The 23692-nt window shown below is 30.3% G+C and overlaps 2 protein-coding genes across 2 annotated transcripts in view; one reads left to right on the top strand and one right to left on the bottom strand.

Annotated features, from left to right (window-relative positions):
* LOC107437531 (DBH-like monooxygenase protein 1) overlaps positions 1-11924 on the bottom strand; it is a 92955-nt gene extending 81031 nt beyond the window's left edge. The window contains exon 1 of the mRNA XM_043040087.2: positions 11906-11924. The gene's annotated coding sequence lies outside the window, so the exon portion shown is untranslated. The remainder of the gene's footprint in view (positions 1-11905) is intronic.
* Positions 11925-13760: 1836 nt separating this feature from the next.
* LOC107437533 (voltage-dependent calcium channel subunit straightjacket) overlaps positions 13761-23692 on the top strand; it is a 350222-nt gene continuing 340290 nt past the window's right edge. The window contains exon 1 of the mRNA XM_071187231.1: positions 13761-14045. Coding sequence (XP_071043332.1) covers positions 14042-14045 — 4 coding nt within the window. The 5' untranslated portion in view covers positions 13761-14041. The remainder of the gene's footprint in view (positions 14046-23692) is intronic.

Below are 23692 nucleotides of genomic sequence, written 5' to 3'. Positions count from 1 at the left end.
TTTGAAGTATTATGAGATTAATGCTATAATGTTTAATTACATATTCAACATTAAGTTGTCCCGCAGTGGACTGATCGTTAAGACACGGTTCCCAGCAGATCACCGAAGTCAAGCATCACTGGCTACGATCAGTGTGCGGGTGGGTGACCCACTTGGATCAGTCTGCGTGGGGACCGAGGGTGTGCGGTATTGGTCCTTGTTAAACTCTTCTACCGTAAAGTGCTCGATTTCGCGTGCAGATCGTTGGGCTACCGAAGCGGGGGTGCCATCCCCTCCGCAGAGGATCAAAATTGTGATGGCATGTCTTCGGATCATCCTCCGGGATGTTTCCCAGACCGTCGCAAATAGCCCATTGTGCAGCTCTAGTGCGACGTAAATTAGCAACAACAACATCAGCATTAAGTTAAAAATATAACATATACCTCCACAATCATAAGAATTTCTTGGCAAAAACTTTTCTCCTCATTTTTAATTTACTTGAAAATGATCACTAGATAAACACATATTTTAGAAACACATACTTAGATCATTTATAAATTTACTTTATTATCGAAACAATGCAAAATTATTTTTACGATTTTAAATTTCATAGTAGAGTTTTCATCATAGGGACTTATCCCGAAACTACCGACTCAAAAAGATTTTCATCTACAAATAGAGCGGGATTTTTTATTTCTTTTATTATTTTTTAATATTCTGAGTAAGCAAAGTTAACTGTTAAATGACCTTATATTTTATTTCATAATCGTCGTTAAACAGCTAACCCAATTTTGAGTTTATGATAACCAATAATCGTATCTGTAGTCTTGAAATTTTGAACCCAATCCAGAAGACAAGGGAATCAAGTATTAGGTGTGAAACTAACCCTCATTTGCGTTATATGGAGAGGAAAACCACAAAAATTCCCATGGTTAGTCTGACGGCAAGGGGACTCTAACCCATGATCCGTCTACCACTGAAAATATTTCACGAAAGCACTGCAGTTTGGGTGAGCCAGGTGCAAAAATTGTATAGATCAGCCATCGCAGGGATTTGAACCTGGATCACCTAATTGGCAGGCGAGTGCTCTATCCCCTGAGCCACCATGGCTCAAGGATTGCTTCCTAGAAATAAGGCATATAAATTGTGAGAAGAAAACCTTTCAGCCAAAACGTAAATATTTGCCTCAATCTTATTTAACATCAAAAGATGCCTATTTTCAATTCTGGCTGGGATATTCTTTCGTACACACAAACATGCAAAAATCATTACGTCATAAAATCGGTTTAAACTTTTTCCTGCGACGAAGATAAATGAATTGTTTGCAAACAACGCAGTTAAATCTCTTCTCTTGTTTTACTTGCAATATGCTTAAAATGTTTCTTTCTCAAAATTTTGACTTGCTGGAGTGGGGGTATTTGTAGGGGTGGGGTATTTAAAGAAAAATTATCTATGCGTTACCGACTATGTATGAAAAGCCAGATGTATATAGGTGATGTATGAAATATAAAAATGATTACATGCCTTACCAAGCATTATACAAGATAAAATTCTATATAATGACTGTTAAATTGGCTCGTTGCTGGGTTATAATAAAAGTAAAAAAACAATACTAATGATGATGAGAATTTAAGAGATAAATTGGGGCCGAAACGAATCTGTATAGGTTTGCACAAAACATCATGCCGCAAATGTTCATACTTCTCCTGAAGAAATACACTTCATAAAAGACATACCTTTTGCTCTCCTTGGAAGTTGTCCTCCTTTTTTTGACTGCAAGGAAAAAAAATCTAGTCCACTATAAGAATGAGCGAGTCCATGTTATGGGCACTAACATATTTTTATTGGATGTAGATCACTGACACAACATAACGTCACACCATTCAACAGGAATTTGACAGCACATCAGCAGCCGGAAAATGAGAGAATTTGTTTTCTTTAAAACCAACAGTGGTACAATGGTGTGGATCTGGATCGGTGGGCAAGGCTTAAGGAATTGAAGACTCCACAAAACGCATCGATGTTATCTCGGAATACTTCCATTTTTTTTTGGCGGGTTAACAATTTAGCAAGAAGATATAAATTGAGTTATCAAGAAGAGATGTTTACTTCCATAAAAAATTATGCACGATGAAGATCGCCATGAAATGTCCGCGTAAACACCCACGAGAGGGTGTAAGGAAAACTATGAAAACATCTCCGTCTCTCAAGGAGAGGAGGGGGTAAAAATTAAAAATCCCTGTTAAGGGATCGTACGTTTGTTTTGACAACTAAATTTCGAATGTACCCCGCTCCCAGAAATGGGCGGTATTTAAAGAAATAGCTAGAAGTGGAAGTTAAACTTCCTAAAAAGCAAAAAAATCGAGCTTAAGGAGCGAACTGAAGTGAGTTAACTAACCCCTTAAATTTAAGCAGAATTAAATACTAACGGCAACCGTACAGTAACTAAAAACATGTGTTGACATCAAAGGTCGCCGACAGCTTTTTTCCAAGAAAAGGAGTGTCTGAGGAATGTGCAAGGAACTTCCTGGGGAAAATGTCCTCATTGCGCTAACGCGTTAAGGGGCGAGAAGAAAAAGGTGAAGACAATAAAAATTGTATCAAAAATTATAAATTAAGCCGAAAATTAAGTATATTGATTAACAAAACGGGATATTTAGAAATTAGGCTGTGACTTAATGTCACAATGACAAATGCTCTTTATGCAAAGTATGAAAAAGTGATGATAAGGCTATTATTTAGGAGTCATTTTTGCCTAAAAAAAGAAATGTTATTTTAAAAAAAAAAATAAAGACCATCATTAAAAGCTTTCATTAAAAATATATAATCAAAATAAAAATCAAATCTACTTGTTGCTTCAAACATTACGTACACTGCCTAAGCATCAAGTAGAATATCTAAACAGGGAAATTTGAAACTTACGTTGTGTGCAGTTTTAAGTTTTCATATCTATTTTGAATAAAGGTTTATCAGTGTCAGTCTTTCATAATTTTTTCAAAAAACATCGTATTTTTGAGGGATGAATGGTGTCTGGATATTAGTCACATCGTGTCATTTTGTGGTTGGTTCGTTGGTTCTAATGCCACTTGTCACACGGGCAAGCCTGCTTTGTGAAACCGAGCAAATTTTAGGTAGAGTGTGCTGCTCTTGTTTTTCAGTGGAGCCATCTATGGCCAAGAATTCGACTTCTGCCACATCATACGTCACACCTGTTTATAAAGCGAATCAATTCATACATCCATTCATTCATCCACAGAACGTAATTTTGACCTGCATCGGAGAACGATCGATCTCCAATCCAGTACCCCCTGAGGTATTGATTTGTTATGGGAACATGGAAGACTTTGCGACTCGACAGAATTTGAATGTGCATGCAGGGTTCGAATCGAACCCACGAACTCATGGGCCTGGGCCTAGCTCCCTACCGACCAGGCTATCCTGGCCTTCATTTTTTCTTACTTAGTCTAATAATCCAGGCATTGAATAAAATGCCAGGTATTCTATAGATTGCTTGTATTTCATACAATACCGATGACATATATAATACTTAAGTTTTCTTTAGATCATTGGATTAGGTGCTGAATAAAATATTAGGTATTTTATAGAAAATGGTAGGTATTCTATAGAATGCTTGTGTTTCATACAATACAGATGACGTACATAATACTTAAGTTTTTCTTAGAACAACAAATGCTCTAAACGCATCCTAAGATGCATCACCCTCTTTCCCGGTTTTTCAGCTGCTATTCAATATAATGCCTAAGCAATGCGTGATATTTAATCGTTTCTTACTTTACCAAACAGTTTTTGATGTTTTAAAAAATCCTTAAGAAATTTATATGATTCAAGCTTTAATTTAAAATAAAATAAATTACAACAGACTTTTTAATGGAATAAAAATAATATAAATCAATTTACTATAGAAATCTTTTGATCCCATTTATCGTAAGATTTTTAAATTTTATCAATTTTTTTAATGTAAGTTATTTGCTTTCTCGATTATTCAAAGTTACATACATTTTCTACTAATAAAAGTGACTTCTCATTTCAATTTAACTTTACAATTCTTGCATCTGCTGTTGATCTCTGAACTTTAAAATAAAAAAGTTGTCTTCCTATTATCATTTTCATTGAATCGTAAACACTTCTTCTTTGTTATTTGTTTAAGTACTGAACTTCTCATCAAGTCGCATCGTTACTGGATCCAATTTAAAACCGAAGTGACGCGTCACTAAATATATTCAATGTTAAAGGGTCTCCCAAATCGAAGGTAGTTTTCCAGTTTAGTGAACCGGGAGTTGTTTATGACTGCTTGAGTAACTAATTACCTCAAAGTCATTATGCTAAGGTGGTGGATTTCAGAAATTAAGAGCATGGTTTAGATGCCTCGCAATCCTAATACCAGAACAAGACTTCAATAGTGTTTAACACTTATTTGAAGAGAGTAGAATTCAAACTAAATAGTACTTGTGTTTACTTTCGCCCTTTTAAAAACATGAAATATTTACTCGAGCAAAACTTTATAAAATAGCTATGACATTTAAAGGGACCAGTATGAGAAAGAATGAATTATTTTTTTAAACAAATATTTTTAATATTTCAAAAACAAGTATTTTAACATCTTAAAAATTTGCCGACTGGACTATGTAGCGGTCAAAAAACTGGCCTCGCATCAGAAAGGTTCTAGGTTCGAATCCCGGGCAAGGCATGGATGTTCCTTCATTCTCTGTACTGTCTGTCTTTACGTTCTTTGAAACTAAGCCGTGGTAACTGAAAAAAATGGAAAAATTAGATATTTGGGTCATTTTGTGTAAAAAAAAATCACCCTTTTAGAGAAACAACTTGTTATCTTCGTAGTTCCATAAGTCCCGCAGTGGACTGATCGTTAAGACACGGTTCCCAGCAGATCACCGAAGTCAAGCATCGCTGGCTGCGGTCAGTGTGTGGGTCGGTGACCACTTGGATCAGTCTGCGTGGGGACCGAGGGTGTGCGGTATTGGTCCTCGTTAAACTGTTCTACCGTAAAGTTCTCGACTTCGCGTGCAGGCTGTTGGGCTACCGAAGCGGGGGTGCCATCCCCTCTGCAGAGGATCAAAATTGTGATGGAATGTCTTCGGATCATCCTCAAGGATGTTTCCCAGACCGTCGCCAACAGCCCATTGTGCAGCTCTAGTGCGACGTAAATGAATTACAACAGCTGTCTTTACTGTGGGAGCCTAATATGGTGCTCTGTCTGCTAGCTTATAGTTCTCATTAAAATAAAGTTTATTGCACGATCTTTGATATTTAGTTATATTTTATTTGTCATACGTCAGATAAAGTTAAGCGGATGTGAACTTTAGTGTACAAGATCACTGAATTAGTATTTTTAAAATTATCTGAAATCAGGTGTTTATTTTGTTTATAGGTATGTGTTTGAAACGCGTTTCCATAAAACTGAAGATTTAAATTCAATGTTAACTAAAGTAAGGTGTGCTGAAAAGCAAAATTGATGGAAAAATAATATTAATTCGTTTCAGAGGGAAACTTAAAAAATCACCATATTATTAATTCTGTCAAGGATGCTTGATTCATTTTATTAACAGCTACGATTGAAATAAAAAAAAGTAAGTTGTTTGAATAAAACACGAAATTTGTGGAGAATTTGCACTTTTTCGTTTAGAAGAAGCATAATTGCCGGGCTTTTATTGGCACTAATAATTTTTAATTAAATTTCGTAATAGACTCTTATTGAAAGAAAAAAAACAGGCTCTATACTGAAAAGCAAAATTAATAGAGATAAGGTACTTATTTTTTTTTCGGGAAACCGTAATAAACTGCCACAATATTATTGAAGCCTGAGATACTAATAGACCCTAATTGATATAAAAAAAAATGTTTCGTACTTGAAAGAAAAATTAATGGAGAAATGGTATTAATTCGTTTATATGAGAAGCGTAAAAATTGCCATACTACTATTGAGGCCAATGATGCTTAATTAACTTGGATAACATGTGCTAATTAAAGCAAAACAAAATAAGCTGTTTTCTAAAAATCAAAATTTATGGAGAAAGGGTACTAATTCGTTTAGGAGAAAAGTAAAAAATAGCTATCCTGTTTTTTGACACCAATGATGCTTTTTGGTAATAATGTGAATTTTGTATAGGTACTAATATGTGTGAAAAATAAGTTATGATAAATTAATTGAGGTATGGTACTGATTCGCTTCTGAAAAACGTAAAAAATCTCCATACTATTCTTGAAGCGAATGATGCTTAATTAGTTTTGGTAATGAGCCTGATAATAGGTACCAAATACATTAATATCGATACAAGTTATTGTAATATCGCATTTGGTACTTATAAAAACTGTACCAATACCGTACAGTTTTAATATAGATAATATGGAAACAAGGTTTTTTTTGGTCCCTTCGAAATGCATAAGAACAGGAGAAAATAGCTTGATTGCAGTAGTTGTTGTTGTGGTCGTAGGCCATTAAGGCAAGGGGTTGATTTGTTCTTGTTTTCCAGTGGCGCCATCTATGGCCAAGAATTCATTCGAATTTTTTAGGGTGACCCGTTTTTTTGGCACTCTGTGCATGCCTCTCAGATTGGGTGTCACTTTTTAGCGTTGCTCAGTACTCATTTATTGATGATTTATATATTGACTACTTAATTGATTTCACTCAGTATGAAGAACCGGTTTCAGTTCTTATAAAATGATAAAGTCCTTCTAAAGGGATAGCATAAGGCAGTTAGTTATGTTAGATCATATTTATGCCAGAAATGTGCATAATATCTCAAAAGCTGGCGTGTTTTAATACCTCAAAAACAAGTATTTTTAATATTTCATATGAAAGCATTAGGAAGTATCTGCGTACGGAACATTTTGGAAAAATTACACCTTTAAGGTAGGTACTTTATCTTTGTCACACTAGAGTTGTATAATGGGCTATTGGCGACAGTCTGGGAAACATCCCTGAGGATGATCCAAAGACATGCTATCGTAATTTTGATCCTCTTCAGAGGGGATGGCTCCCCTGCGTTGGTAGCCCGACGACCTGCGCGTGAAATCGAGCATTTTAGGGTAGAGCAGTTTAACGAGGACCCATACTGCGCACCCTCAGTCCCTACGCAGGCTGATCAAAGTGGTCAACCACCTGGTTATTGACAGAAGCCAGTGATGCTTGACTTTGGTGTTCTACTGGGAGCAGTGTCTTTACGATTAGTCAACTGCGTGCAGTGGGCCAGCATCCAAGGTTTCGTGGCCAAAATTAGTATTTCGATAAAATTTGTTTCAAAATTTGGGGGTTTGTATTTAGGGGTTTTTATGCGCAGGTAAATTGAATTCATGGTTGACATTTTTAAATACTCTAAAAATATCCTAAAAAAAACCACAATGGCAGCTGAAATATGGCGAGCAGAAATGAAAAAAAATAATATAGTGCGTTTAAATAATTAAATATCGCAATGAAAATATAATAATTTTCGTAATTTTATATTAAAAATGAAAAGCAAATTATATTTCAGAAGTAATATTACAAAATAACTCGATTTAATTACAAAATAGCGAGGGAACATGAAAAAAAAAACATAATTTTTGTTTTTCGATAAATTTAGTCCACCTTTGCAATACAGGTAAGATGGGTCAGGTTTTTTCGAAAGAAGAAACATCAAAGAGGACAACAAAAAAAAAGTTGAGCTAATTACCTCGTGGAACTTCTTGGAACTAAGTTTCGAAAGTCATTCAAACAATGAAAAATGTCAAATGATAAGATATAAACTATAAGTTAGTCAAGAGTATTAACTAATCCAGCAAATTGGAAAATTGTACTATAATTTCAGACTAATTACTCTGATAAAAATGTAACAGTAAGGTGAAATCCCTATCTATATATTTCTGAAATGAAAATTTAAAAGTTCCATTCAGAAAAATTTTTTTTAACATATTTTTCATTACATTGTACTTTACAGATCATGGTCTTCTGACCCATAGTGCTGATGGACGAAACCTTTTAAGAGAATAGTGTAAGAAAATAAGAAATATCAAATGTTACTTATGCCACAAATATTTTTAATATCTCAAAAACATGCGTGGCTTGACTGTACAAACGAAGAATCAAAACTTTTTTTAAAAAATTAGTAGTTTGATCCATTCGCAGTATTTTTTAAAATTCATAATCAGTTGATTTCTTCATTTCCAATACGAAAAAATGTCTTAGATAGATGAGTAATCTTAAGTAAGTAAGATGAGTAATCTTAATCTGAGTACACGTTCTATTATTTCATTATCAGATATTTTGCACATTACTCAGTGCACATGATTGCCTTTCTTATAAAACGAGTTATCTTAATCAAAGTACAGTTTTAATTGATTTTTTTTAATGTTATATTTCCGTCGTTGATCAAATATATTCCTCCTAAAGCTGTTTAAGGACTTGTTTGCAATTTTCTTAAAATAAATTAATTTGAATTTTTTTATTTTGTTTGTCCTAAAATTTTATTTTGCTTCTGAGTCTAATAAATAAAAATTACGTATAATAAGGTTTTGTCGTGCTATTTATCATAAAGTTATAACCAATACTCTTAACTATTCTTCAAATAAATGGTTATACTTTTACTTATATATATTACGTAATAATTTATCAATTCAAAGAAAAAAACAGTTAAGTTCTTTAGTTTCAAGTGCAGCCCAAACTAAAAACAGCATGATTTGTATCTGTAGTAGAAATTATTTATAAATTCTGGAGCTTACTTTTACCGAGACTATTAATAAAAAGCTCATACTAAATATTTTGACATAATTTTACAAATGATCCACAACGGTATAAGTAATCTTTTTGCCGTAAGACATTTATATTAATGAGAAAAACCAAAACGAAACAATTTTTACTATTAAAATACTTCCAAAAAATTATTCTGAGATATAAATAATATTTTTTAAGTATTCCTCATTCTAGTCTTATTTATACTTAACTTTTTAGTCATCTTCTTCAGTAAATATTTGATTTTTGTGTTTCCAAAGCATTGTATTCAGTTAGAATTCTGAAATAAAATCTATTGTGTTGCTATTTAATGCTGAATTCTGACAAGGATGAGTTCATACGCGTCATTTACTCTTCAAAAAAGAAAATAAAACGTAAAATATATTTTCCGAACAACTGATTTCAGCATCAAAATTATCTAAATTCCTGCTTTAAGCCCTTCAGAAACGTATTTTCTACAAAATTTATTTCAGTCATGTTTCTTTATGGAAGCATATTAGATATCAAGGATTGGTTATGGACGCATTTTAAATAAATTGTTGTTGTAGTATTTTCCTCTGCAATAAATAATAACGCCAGAAGAAGCTTACTGCTATTTACTCTTGGAAAATACACATAAATATAATTGATAGAAAAGAACGTTCCAAGGGAATCGTACTCTTAAAAATATTTAGAAAGTGATTTTTTAAAAAAAATTTTTGTCGTAAATTCTGTCTTCTTGAATTGCTTTTATATGGATGTACAAATTTCAAAATAAAACATGGAGCACTTGAATAATTTTTGATATAATTGATTGGATTGAAGAAAACAATTTTGAACATGAAGAAAACAATTTTGGTAAAATTACCGTACTGTATTGTAATGACATTTCTGGTAAGAAAAACTGTAGTTCTGGTCAATAAAATTAAAATATACGGCATATAAACAATTCATTTGGTAATATTTTCGTTCACATGATAACGGTTTACCGGAAATTTTGGTTTTTAAAATTATAGTTCTTACCAAAAATGTCCCACATTTAGTAAAAAATACAAAACTGAAAAGTTAATTTTACCTAATAAATATTTTTTATGCCATGCTTCAAGATATCATGATAAAATGATTAAACTTTACTACATTATCCAAATTTTAACTGTTACAAAACCGTATTTCATAGTTTATTTTACCAAAATTAAAAAAAAACACTTCAGTAAAAGTTACGGAGCTTTTGGGTATTCCCATAAAGCTGGAAGCGCACTAAACTTTCCCATGTTCTGATAGTTTTTATCATACTTTTTTTTCTCAGTGTGCAGATGATATTGAATATATTGATTTATCACGATAAGGAGTCACAAAATCAAACACTTTTTAACTTCCAAACAACCGATTTCAGCATATCAATTCCTAATAACCCCTTAACACACATATTTTTTACAAGTTTTATTACAGTCATGTTTTTTTTTTATTATTGGAAAGCATATTAGACGTCAATAATTGGTTATGAACGCATTTTAAATAAATAATTGCTGAGCAATTTTTTCCTAATGAATATTATTTAGTTTTTTAAAATGCATATTATGACAAATAAATATAATTGACATAAATGAGCATCTCAAGGGCACTTAACATTTCAAGTACACTTATTAATTTTTTATAAATCAATTTTTAAAATAAAATTATTGATAATTTTTTCACATTCAAAAGAATTTTTTACGGTGTAAGGTGCATTAAACAGAACCTAGAATATCTCAATTTCATTTGCAATAATGGTTCGAGAGTTTAACCAGAAAATTGCTAATTAATTATTACGGGGTATACTTTATTTTAGTAAGATTTTTCTGGTAGAGTATATAGTAAAGGTGATATCAGACAAATAAAATTGATTAAAATGAATGTTTCAAAGAATCGGTAAATTTGAAAATTACTTATAAAATATATCTTTTTTAAAAAGCTTAATTGTAAGTTTTGTTAACTTGAGTTTTTTTTTTAGGTTGTACATAATTACAGTTCGTACAATAAAATTCAGAACAGATGAATAGCTTTTGATCTAATGGTAAGGTTTTCGAGTGCTTAGAGGTGATCATAATAATTAAAAAAAATATTTTTCGTACACAATTGTAAAACTCTTTAAGCATAAACAATTTCATCCAAAATTAAATTAAGAGAAATAATAATTGTTTTAAGATTTATTATTTCTTTTAATAGTAGTAGTGGAAAAGTTCGCGAAGTTAAAAATTTTTTTTGGTTTTCAAATTATGTAATTTTAAATGACACAAAATGCAAAATTCGAATGAAATCACCTTAAAAGTTCTGAGCATTTTTTAAAATAAATTTTGAAAAATGTAGTATTATTGTCGTTTTGTTTTTCAAGACCTATTTGACTTTAAAATTTTCGGTTTTATCATTTAAAATTAAGCAATTTAAAATGTTAGTTCAATGTGTTCTGTTTTCTCAGTTGTATGCTATCTTTTCTCCCAATTGACACGATATAAGGCATTCTTTGCATGTACACGAACCTACATATGTGCTCAAAAGAAGAAAAAAATGGACTACCCTAAATAACTTTTGATCTAACAATCGGATCTTCACGTTCTAGGACTCAATTTTAATGGTTCAAAGAAGTGACTTCAAATATGCTAAATAATTGGTGTAGACGATATTCTAAGTTACGAAATCAGACACAAAAACGTTCTTTATCTCAATAAAACATAAATTTTCTTCTACGAATTCCGAATTCTGAGCACCAAAATATAGGGTGTAGTTACGAGAGAGGAAATTTATGAACGAATTTTTGCACACAATTATAAAACTCGTTTATTCAAAGATAATTCTATGCAAGATAAAAATTTGGTAAATATTTATTATTTAATATTATTTTAATTAAAAATAGTCGAAAATTTGGTGAATGTTAAGTTAAATATTTTTTACGTCATCTTAAAAATGTAATTTTATATGGCAAAAGGCAAAATTTGAGCGAAATCGTTCAAAAAGTTTCTGAGAAATTGATTTTTAAAAATACGACGTTTTCAAAATTCGAATTCAACCAGTTTTGCTCAAATTTTGTATTTTATTATTTAAAATTGCAATCTTTAAAATGATATAAAAATTGTTTACCCTGCTATTCAAAATTTTTTCGATTGTTGCGTGGAATTATCTTTCGACAAACAAGTTTTATAATTGTGTGCAAAATTTTTTCCAACTCACTTGAAAAGCTCTCGAGAAATCGCGAAATACGCAAAAAGTAAAATTAACAAATTTGGACAGCTCTCTGAACCAAATTATTGGGACCCGGATTTCCCGGATTGAGGCTATATCTTAGGGGTCGGAAATCCGAACCTTCCGAAAAAAAGGTATGTTTATTCAAAGAAAGTACGTTCTCGTGTCTAATTTCGCAATTTTTAAGTTGCGAAATAATGCAGACGATATTTTTAATATCGCGGACGATATTTTTAAATATTGTTTGCAGTAACTAATTAGCGTATTTGCGGTCACCCCCATGAACCTTTAAGATTGAGTCATAAAAAGTGAAGATCCAATCATTGCAAAAAGAAAAAAAAATATTCATTGTGGTCCGTTATTTTGATTTTGTGCACTGTACTACATAAAACAAATTTGTTTATTGTTACACATCCTTAGATAAGGTGGAATTCGAACCCGCTACCGCCAATCTACATAGCATTTGGTGAAACTAAGGAGGCCCCTTTCAAAACGAATAAGTAATAATTAAAACAAAAACAATTCCAACATTTTAAGTATTAATTTATTTTTTTATTGTTACAATCAATTATTCTGCTGTTCAAGAATCAAGTATTCTGCTATTGCTGTTAGATAGAAGGTCTTTAGTTCGATTTTTTCTCATATGATATCATTCATAGCGAAGTTGAGCTGAATTTCTGGGGCAGCACATCTGTAGTTATGATTGATCTCACTGCAATAGGATAATTTTCAAATATTTGGAAAATGGAAGTTTTAATTTGTCTTATCCTCACATATCGTAAGACATGGCCTTCAGTAGATCATTGAAGCATCACTAACTGTGGTCGGTGAGTTACCACTTTGATCATCCTGTGAAGGGACTGGTGGTACGGGGTATCGGTACTTGTTAAACTGTTCTACCGTAAAGTGCTCGACTTCAAGCGCAGTTCGTTGGGCTACCAAAGAAAGGGAGTCATCCCCTCTGCTGAGGATCAATATCGCAATGGCATCGGAGAATCCTCAGGGATGCATCCAAGACTATCGCCCGTTGTGCAGTTCTAGTGAGACGTAAATAAAGTATGACTACTCCTAGGTAGGTACTTTATTTACGTCACACTAGAGCTGAACAATAGGCTATTGGCGATGGTCTGGGAAACATCCCCGAGGAAGATCCGAAGACATGCCATCGCAATTTTCATCCTCTGCAGAAAGGATGGCTCCCCTGTTTTGGTAGCCCGATGACCTGCCCGAGAAGTCTACGTACTTTAAGGTAGAACAGTTTAACGAGGACCGATACCGCGCACCCTCGGTCTCTACGCAGGCTGATCAAAGTGGTCACCCACCCGCTTACTGACTGCAGCCAGTGATGCTTGACTTCGGTGTTCTACTGGGAAATGTGTCTTTGCGATCAGTCCACAGCGGGACAACTACTACTAGTAGTAATAGTTTAAATATTTTTGGTCATACTGTCTATTTAATTGTATTTATTTTATTGAAATTACATACATTTGCTGACTTGTGTGCTCAAAATATAAGCTTATAAGTCATTGTCAAGTAGAAAATACAGATAGAACAATTCAGAGAAAGACATCACAAAGAATACATCCAGGGTTACGGCGGGATTCGAACCCGCTACCTCCACGCTTAACAGAGCGTTTGGACCGGCGATACCGCTCGGCCAGGGAGGCCCCTATTTAATTGTATTAATTCTTAAATGTAGCTTATTATTGTGCTATCTGTCCTCTTCTACTTGACGAAGGTTTATAAGCCTATTTTGAGCACACATGCCTGAAAATTTATGTAATTACAATAACCAAACCAAATGTAGTTTATCGCTTTAGTGTGACGTATCCTCTGTTAAATTACCTTATCTTTGCTTTGTTCATCTAAGTTATTTGTTCTATTGATGAAAGTGTACTATTTATTATATGGAAACGCGTTAAGGTCTTACTAAAACTTTGTTATTAGTGAGTTTTAAACGTTATTTTTAATCGAATTGGGAAAAAAACGAGGTTTAAGGATTTTAAAGACTTTAATCAGTAAAAACCATGATGTGGCAATTGAGAATTCCGAAAGACGACATTTACAAGAAAGAGAACAGCTGATAAGAAGTAGACTGCGGGAAGTTATTTCGGAATATATTAAATGGGTAAGTAATTCACATATTATTAGACCTGTTTTGGAAATAAATAGTTGTTCCTTGTAGTTCAAAGCATATTTCATAGTGTTCAAATTAATCATGAAAGTTTGAATATTGTCAATAAATGTAAAAAAAATATATCGTTAAGACATCACTAATTATTTTAAGGATAATTGAACATTTTATAAAAATAACAATTTTAATTAAAATCATCTCTTTAAAGCAAATAAGCATTAATTTTAACTAAATTTTTAAATTAACAATTAAAATACTGTGAAACTTAGAAGTTTTTTTAAACATTAAACGTTACATTTATTAAGAATATTAGATAACTTTCACTTTCCTTCTGTCATGCAAGTTTAGTTATAACAATCTTCTAAGTAATGAAGCGAAGAATTTAATAAGAATATTACAGGACTATATTTTCAGTCACTGGTATTTTTCTCATCTTAAATTTATTATTAATTTTGAAGTTGAATTGTTTAGTAAGCTGTATTGCAGAATTTTTTTTTAAATTTCCTTTCGCTTATTTTATGTAATGTTTTTGAACTAGACTGGAAAAGAAATTCAAATAAAGTTGACTTGAGCGAAAGCTTATTTTAAGCGCTTTATTTTTCTTCAATGTGACGTGAAAGCTTGATAGTATATTTTTCGATACTTATTTAACATTATAAAAAGGTTCGGTTTTATTTATTCAGTTGAAACTTTTGCATTCAAGTTCAGTTTTTGCAAAAGCCTTTCTTTCTCTTTGTCTACTCACAAACCAATCTGTCTGTGGATGGAGAATATCGTATTCAAACGAAATTCCTTATTTGTTATTGAGATTTTGACCTTTAACACATAAAGGTTTTTCTTTTGCATGAAAGAAATTTATTACTCAACATTTTCAAAACATTTGTTACTGTATGAGCTTGCTTTACTTTTCATTTATTTATTTATTAAACTTTTTTACTGGACTTTGTAAACAGTTCGTACGAAATCATTGAAAATTTCATTTTTGAATTTCTTTCATTTTTAAGGATTTTTTTTAATGTTTGATACTGGCTTTTCAAAAGAGTAAAACAGGTATTGTTTATGGTTTGGTTCTTTTTCTGAAAAATTTGTTCAACTGTAAACCATAATGTATGTACCTTGAACAACATGTTGTAAATTGGTATAATCTTAATAAGGTTCTTAATCTTAAGGTTGTTAATCTTAATAATCTTAGTTCTGAGCGCTTTTCGCTTCAACGCGGTGATTTTCACTTGTGATTATTCATTTCATATAATTGTCTATATATAAATATCTTCATGAAGGATTATAAATGAAAATTTAAATGAAAAATCCTATCAAAACATGACAAAGAACTTAGCTGGGAAAAAAGCTGGGATAAAAATCCTCAAAACTAGTTTGATCAATTAAAAAGAAACATTAAAATAAAATGTGAATATCTTGTATATGAACTGTTAATTAGTTATGTTTTTGTCGAAGCAAATATGGGAATTTTTGTAGCATTTTTTAGTGATTTTTGTTTTAACTATAAGTCTTCATATTTTTCCCTATTTCTGAAAGCAAACTTATTATCTTCTCTAAATCATTACAAAATCGTAGAAAAATATTGGATAATATTGATATTGGAGAATTTACTGAAAATTTTTATTTACTCTTAAAAATTAAAGTCAATAAATTGAAACTATATCCTCAACAAAATGCTTAGTTTGCGTAATTTATTCTGTTTTCTTACGAGTAAAGGGACGGGAAAAATTTAGCACGCTAATAATAACTAAACATGCTGCGATAAAAATCGAAAACTTTCAAATTAATTGTAAGGCAGGAGAAAACGTGAATGTTGTAAGAAATGACATTCAATTCCGCTGCCTTAGACGCATCCGATTTGGAAACTAACAGTAAAGTTTGTTTCGTTAATGCCTGAGCTAACTGAAGCTACTTTAGGGACATTGCTCAAGAAACTACTTAAAGGAAAGTAATATTTTCCTGATACCAGATTTCTGATGGAATTCGGTTCCTCAATTGGAATTTTATCAGAAGCTAAATTTATCGGAAAGATTACTTCTCAGTTTCAATATATAAAGTGTTCTGTCATGCTTTTAGTTCTGAATGAATACATAATGTAAAGATAAATAGCGTAGAAGAGTGCTTTAAATTAGATTGCTTAGTTAATCTTTGATTTTTAATTATTGGTGAAAGTGTTCATTGATTGGAATGACTTATTGGTTGAGTTCAGGGCGTCTGAAAGTGCATGGATATTAAGACGGAAAAGAGCAAAAAAATGGAAAGGAAATAATTTTTTTTATTTAAAAGATAGTACGGTAAAAACTAACAGAATATGGTATAAATAATATATAGCATCGCATAAAAACCATTTATTTGGTTAAAATTTCTTTTCAGCTTTTTATTTTTAACTAAAGTTGCGGCAATACGAACTATAGTTTTAAAAATCAGTTTAATAATTATATTTATACCGGAAAACATATTTTTTTTTCAGATTGATAGAGTACTACTAGGATCTAATTTTTCATCTCTTAGTTAATTTATTTTTACACTATTTTGAAAAAAATTATACTCTTAATATATTTGTTTTTAGATTTGTTGCTGACTTAATTATCTCTAATTTTCAAGATTATACAATTTTTTTAAGTAATATTTACCCCGAGGAATTAATATTGCTTCGTAATCATGACAAATTTTAATTTGTTGACTTTAGGCATTAAAAAAGAAAAAAATATCTACTTTGTTGGTTTATACGATAAAAGAAGTGATTTTAATCTTAATATAAACAAACTAATTCTTGGAATTCTAATGTTTCTAAAATCTTTTATTTAATACCATTTTTAATCAAATGAATAGAATTAAAAGAATATGTTGTAATGTTTATTTATCCAAAAATCAAATAAACAAGCTCTTTCAAAATTTGATAAAAAACAATGGATACCTAACTAATGAAATTACGTTCTATATTAAATCATTGAGTTAATTGTAGGTTATTATTATTTATAAATTTACTAAAAAATTCCTTGTTAACTAAATTTATATTTTAAACTTTATATATATTTACTTTATATATATTTATAATGTTTACACTATTGTATTGATATATTTCACGTTGGAACTATTAATACATTATTAGAAAGCACTCCTTTTTGCGATATAATTATGTGAGCTGATAAGATTATCTTTTCATTAAATTGTTTTTCGACTTTTTAATAATTAAATTTTTTCAATAATTTTCTTCTTTTTACCTTAATTTTTATTATTTTCCATATTTTCTCTATTTTTTAAATTTGTGAAACGGCTTCTAATAAGGCCCCGAAAATTTTTTAAAAAAAATATTAAAAAGAGAGAAAAACTAAAATCATTTGTTTTTTTTGACAATTATTTAATTTTCATTATTAAGGCCATTTATCATTATTAATGACATTTATTAAGGACAGCGTAATGCTATTCATATAAATAATAAATGAATAATTGAAATAAATGAATGAGAAATATATATTTAAGAAAGCTTTAGTTAGTTTGTTAATTTGTCTTAAATAGCTCAATTTAGTTCTCGGAGTTGTTAGAATAGAATTTATTGGACTGAAGCCAACCATATTAGCTTGGTTTTAAAATTAAAAATTGCTTTATTACAAAGTTTTGAACATATTTGCGCAACATTTATATTTGTCCACAATTTACCCAGAAAAATCTTTAAGGTCAACTAATAAGAATGACTATATGAATAGCATAATTTTCAAATATAATATATGCTGGGATGAGAAATTAAATAAGGTATAATCTATCATAAAAACTTTGCTTACGATTGAATATCATTGGTATTCTTTTATCGACTCTAAATGGATCCCCTAGTTCTGATCGATCCCTAGTTATATTAAATCAACCCACGGTGGTCAATATCGAGCATTTTGGCAACCCCTTTTTTATGACAGTGATTACAAAACTTCCTGAGCACACGCTGTCCTTAATAAAAGTTTGCAGTAGTTTTTTATTTTTAAGGGATAAATACACTGAAGAAAAAGTATGGTCAAAACTACCAAAATATGGTAAAATACATAGTATTTCTGGTCCCATTGAAACACCAAAAAACACAGTAATTTTTACGGAAGTGCTTTGGAAATGACTTTGGTAAAATTACAATAAAATATGGTTTTATTAACATGCTGTTTGGTAATATATGGGTTGAATATTGGTAATTTTATCAGGAATGGCATAAAACCATTTATTTAGTTACATTGACTTTTCAGTTTTGTATTTTCACAAAATGTGTGGTAATAAGAACTATAATTTTGAAAATCAGAATTTCCTGTTAACCGTTACCATACGATCGGAATAAGTACCAAATGAATGGTTTGAGTACCGTTTATTTTGGTTTTATTACCGGAATTATGGCTTCTTTCTTACCAGAAATATCTTTTTTCATACAATTACTGTAATTTTACCAGATTTCTTTTTCTTTGTGTCGAAATGGATAGGATATTTCTAACGAAATTTTAATATTTCTTACAACTTATTCTATTGGTGCAATTCTGTAGCAATTCTGTACAATTCTGTAAGTTTCTCTGACATACAGTCTTACTACTTGAACTATATTAGAAATCAAGCAGCTATTAAGTTCCTGTGCAAAATGAAAATACTTGTTCAACAGCGCTATTTTCTAGCCTTCAATCATTTTTGTTGTTGGCTTGTGGATTTCAGTTATTCTCCCTAGAGATCTTGATGTCTGGAGATCTAGTGGGTTAACAATTCGGTGAAAACTTCTCATTTTCCATAAAATCTTCTATCAGATGAATGTTATGAGGCAACATGTCATCGCCGCCTACTAAAATAAAATCATAGCAAACTACACCCATGAGAAGACAACTTAGGTCTCGAAGACTTTATCCCTATTTATTAACTCAGTCTAGGGTAGTGTATTTCCGATAGATGGCGCTGTAAGTATGGTCCATTTCTTCCATCTTGTTTTGATGTATAACAGTTTTGCTCTCCATTATTGTGGCTGATAGCGGAAATTTCGAAAATATTGATAAATATTTTTCTATAATTGAAAAAATTTAAAACTGCTGTGATTATCAATAGTTTTCTATTGATTTCCAGCTACATTTGCATTTACTGAAAGTAAGAAATTATAGAAAAAAGATTATGCCGTCAAATGAATTTGTTGCAAGAATTTTTTGAATTTAAACTTTAACCATTTTTCTGTATTTATTTTTAACGCAAATGAACCCAAACTAATAACAGCCTGCATTTAAATTAATTCGCATCAATAAGTATAATGATATAGTAAATTAAAAATATCGGAAATTTAAGATAAGTTTTATTCTACAAAAATACAGGTCAGTAGGCGTAACATCCCTCTTTATGATTCTTAGGTATCAAAATAGTTTTGAGATGCAGGGTTTTCAGCAATCTCAGACTTTAATATATCTATATGTATTTCTCTTACACGGCGGCAAAAAAGTCCTTATTTCTTTTTCGCGATTGCAGCAAAGAATTAAAATATTAAGCGCATGCGATGTCATAAGCATTAAAGCGTAAACGTACTTGTTTAGAAATTTCTGAATTCTTTTCTCACGTGGGAAACAAAAAGCTGAAACAAACTGAATTATAAGTTGGGAATTTTAAAAGTGAGTAGTTCAAATTAACAGAGTGTTCTATAATGTTTTAATTATATTTATGCGGGTTCAATAATAATAATAATAATAATAATTTTATACATTGTTAATCATTGAAAAATGAGTATTTCACGATATTTTTTAAAAGCATAATTAATGTTTATATTGTTTAGTTCTTTAATTTCGGTGACAATCAAACACGTTTTTGAGTTTTTAATCTAAACTTTCTTAAATATGATTTGTTAGATTATATCCGTCTCGTATTTATGTCCATTTGATTTAATTGTGAATGTCTTTGATTTTACTGTTTGATTTTATTTTTTGACAAGAATCCTATAATACATATTAAGGGGAGTGATTATGGAGCACCCTGAAATAAGAATTCTTCATTATAAAGATAGTTTTTTTACTCGTGGTTTCCATAACGTTTATCACAGTACATAAAATCATTAACCATTTAACCATTTATAGTTATAGCATGATACATACATTGGCGTGTAAAAGTCTCCAGCCTTATTATTTTAATTTTATCACCACAAAAAATGAAAACTGCTTTTAAAACAGTCTTATCTTTTCATTACACTGCATCTTTTTAAGTATTTATGTATCATTTTAAAGTAATTTCTATTAACTGAAAATTCTGAAAGAAGTTATTTAAATGTGCTCTTCTGAGATACTCGTCTTTAGGGTTGAAAAAAACTCGCATACATACAGATGCTTTATGTAACATATGCCTATTTAACTATACACGTTCCAGCAAACAAGCTGTTACCTCAAAGTTCCAAAAATGTTTTTATTAGTTTATGGTTTTATATGTGTAATTATATAATTTGCGCGTACTTTTTATAAACATTTTAAGAAAGGAAAACTGTAAGTTTATGAATTGATGAAGAATGAATATTTCTCACAAGTTTCTTATGGCTAACGTTAAACTCTTGAAGTGTATGAAAAAGAAGAGAATTTACAACCAGTTCCAGGTAATCTATTATTTCATTAAAACCTTGGCTTTACTATCCACAAAAATAAATTCTCCTGCCGAAAAGTGAGGTTTGATGGTGCGCTTGGGGGTTGAATAACCTTTAAGGTTTATGTTACAACTATTACAATAATTTATAAGAGTACCCCGAGATTTATAATGATAATGCCTTGAGGTTGTTCAATTTATATCATTTAGAATATACTCCTTTTCTTATTTTTTCATACATTTATCTCTGAGTAGTGTTATAAACATTAATAGGGGGCTAATAATTTTGTTCTAAGTAGTTGTGCAGTTTATTTATTTTAAGCACAATAATTTGTAAGATCCATTGTATTTTATTTGAGTTACAAATAATGTTTTCTGGTATATTTTTCTCTAAAAAAATTATAAATATTTATAGGAAGCAAATGATTTCTCTTAATCTTGTTTTAAAAATAACCAGTTTTTCAGATCCAGTGTATTTTTTTTGAGTTATAAATAATGTTTTCCAGTATATTTGTCTCAAAACAAAATTATAAATATTTATAGGAAGCAAATGATTTCTCTTAAGTTTGCTTTAAAAATAACCAGTTTTTTAGATCTAGTGTATTTTGTTTATTGAGTGACAAATACCTATATTTGTTTTTAGACAAAGTCATAAACATTCAAATTTGTTTTAAGTAAAGATCAAGCGTATTTTGTTTACTGTTTAGTGAATATTTTCGATTTAATTTGACTAAAGAAGGAAGTTAGTATTTTCAATATTCATTCATTAAATAAATCCGAAAAATGTAATATTTAAGAGTGAAAATAAATACTTGTGATTTGCAATTAGTCCAAGAATTATTACAAAAGAAATCCAAGTGAATAATATTAAAACTTTATGGAGGAATAATAATGAAATTTTATATGAGATAAAAATTGGAACTTTTTAAGTTGATGATACTGAAGCTTTCATATATTAAAGCAATATTATAATAGTATAACATATAATAGTGTTACATGATTTTAACATGAAATTATAAGATTTCCATCTTAATAATTAGTACAAAAATAAAAAAGTTAGATATTTAGTAATTTGTTTCAACAAAAGCTTTTTTGTATTGAAAATTTCCTATCTATATTCAAATGCAAAGAATATTTATGAACATTTTGTTGATATTTAGTCATTAATATAAATGTTAGTTGTCTTATTTTCATTAATTATTAAGTCAAAGTAACTCAATTAAAAGCGAAGTAAAATGTAATATGCAAAGAAGTAGCCCGAACGATAATAAAATTGACATTGTATAATTCTATTTATATCTTTTAGGTATATGTGATAATAGATTGTAAGTAAAATATTACAAGAAGTATTTAATTTCATAAATTTATGATTTTACACAAAATGTCTCTTTAAAGTGCAATGTATTTTGAGCATTACATATCTATTTCAGGCACTTTTACTAATATTGAATAGAAAAAGAATAAGAAATATATTTAATAAACAGTTTAAAGCAATGCTTCAGTAAAATACTTATAATTGCAAATATTTAATCCTGTATTCAGTTATCGAAGAATATAAAAATTAATTTTGTTGCAACTACTACTAATGTTAATAAGCGTATATTTGCCAAGTTAAAGCAGATTTTTTTGTTATGAGCCAAATTGCAATAACAAAATTTGCATATTTCAACTTAAATATTTTAATAAAATTAAATAAAACAATGTAGCAAATAGATTTGAAATTATCACGACTTAATATTTTGAAACAATTCAGTTTTAGTAATTCATTTTTGATTTAAAAAGCTTTTTTTGTAATACTAATTGCAATTTCGAAATTTGCTTGCCGAATTAATTCAAAAAATAACTAGCATCAAAGTAATTAATACCGCACTTGAAATTTTTATAGTATTTTTGAGACACGTTCATCAAGTTTACATTCAAAGTTAAAAGGAAAACAACTCTAATTTTAAAGATTCGGTAGTTTACTTTTAGAAATATTTAGAATTAGTTTGATATACATTTCAACTGAAAATAAACTACTTTGAGTAACACTATTAAATTTATTATAAGCTATCTTCCATTCTCACAAAAATTAATTACAATAGCTGATGAAAGCTTTCATAAAATTTCTAGTGCTGGAAAATAAATTTTACTCCCAGGATAATTAATAATCTTTTCCAACCCAAAACCACATTACCATTCTCTACTGAGAGTTTCCTCAATAATTCTTCTCACAAGTTCTTTTAACTTCTTCTTTGAAAACTTTTGCAACAGGATTCATGTTACACTGTCACAGAATTCGTTTCTAAGCTATTCGGAAAACGACCAGTCAGTCCTCATTAGTGGTCACATGTCACATTCTTTCTTGGCCTTCTTACTTGGTTGTAGGATTACAACCAAAGACAAAGGGAAACAGAATTCCACCCTCAAGTCATTAAATGGACTGAGATCGGAGAGAAAATCTCCTTTAGATGTCTCAGATTTGAAGAACTCTTTGTTTTAACTTTCAAAAGGAAACATCATTATCCCTTCTTTCTTTTTTAGAGTGATTCTCTTTTACCATTTCAGCTAATTCCTTTCCTAAAACATGCCTAACTTCTGTTCATTTTGAAAATGATCTTTTTTTTCCGGATTTCTTTTATAACTATATTCGCATTGGGGTATTAAAACAGGCTATGGATAACCTGAGATGTTTGGCAGTAGAAGAATAGGAAACTACCCATTCCAATGAAATTTATCGAAATAAAGGATCGAGCTAGATATTCAAAGAAATCCATTACCTCTAAATCTCAGCATCTTTTATTCCTCCCATACAATACATTTTCTAACATTAATGTCATTTGGTTTTTTTCCTGATATTTCTATGACTGCGAAAGTTAAAGAATGTATCAAAACTAACGAAAGGTTTGAATTGAACACCATTTGACACCATTTGGTATGAAATGTTGCCGATGAAGAAATAAAGACAGCTGATGGTCCAAATTCCTGTAAAATGAAGCGTTACTCGAATTAATATTTTCCTTTTTCAGCATTATTATGTCATTTCCTTGTCCTATAACATTTCTTTTTAAATGTTATGTTAGGGCTGGCCATTCAGATCACAC

The sequence above is a fragment of the Parasteatoda tepidariorum genome, chromosome X1 (genome assembly GCF_043381705.1).
Source record: "Parasteatoda tepidariorum isolate YZ-2023 chromosome X1, CAS_Ptep_4.0, whole genome shotgun sequence".
NCBI classification, from domain to species: domain Eukaryota; kingdom Metazoa; phylum Arthropoda; class Arachnida; order Araneae; family Theridiidae; genus Parasteatoda; species Parasteatoda tepidariorum.
Note: the sequence above shows the minus strand (reverse complement) of the source record. Positions and strands in the feature narration are given on the sequence as shown.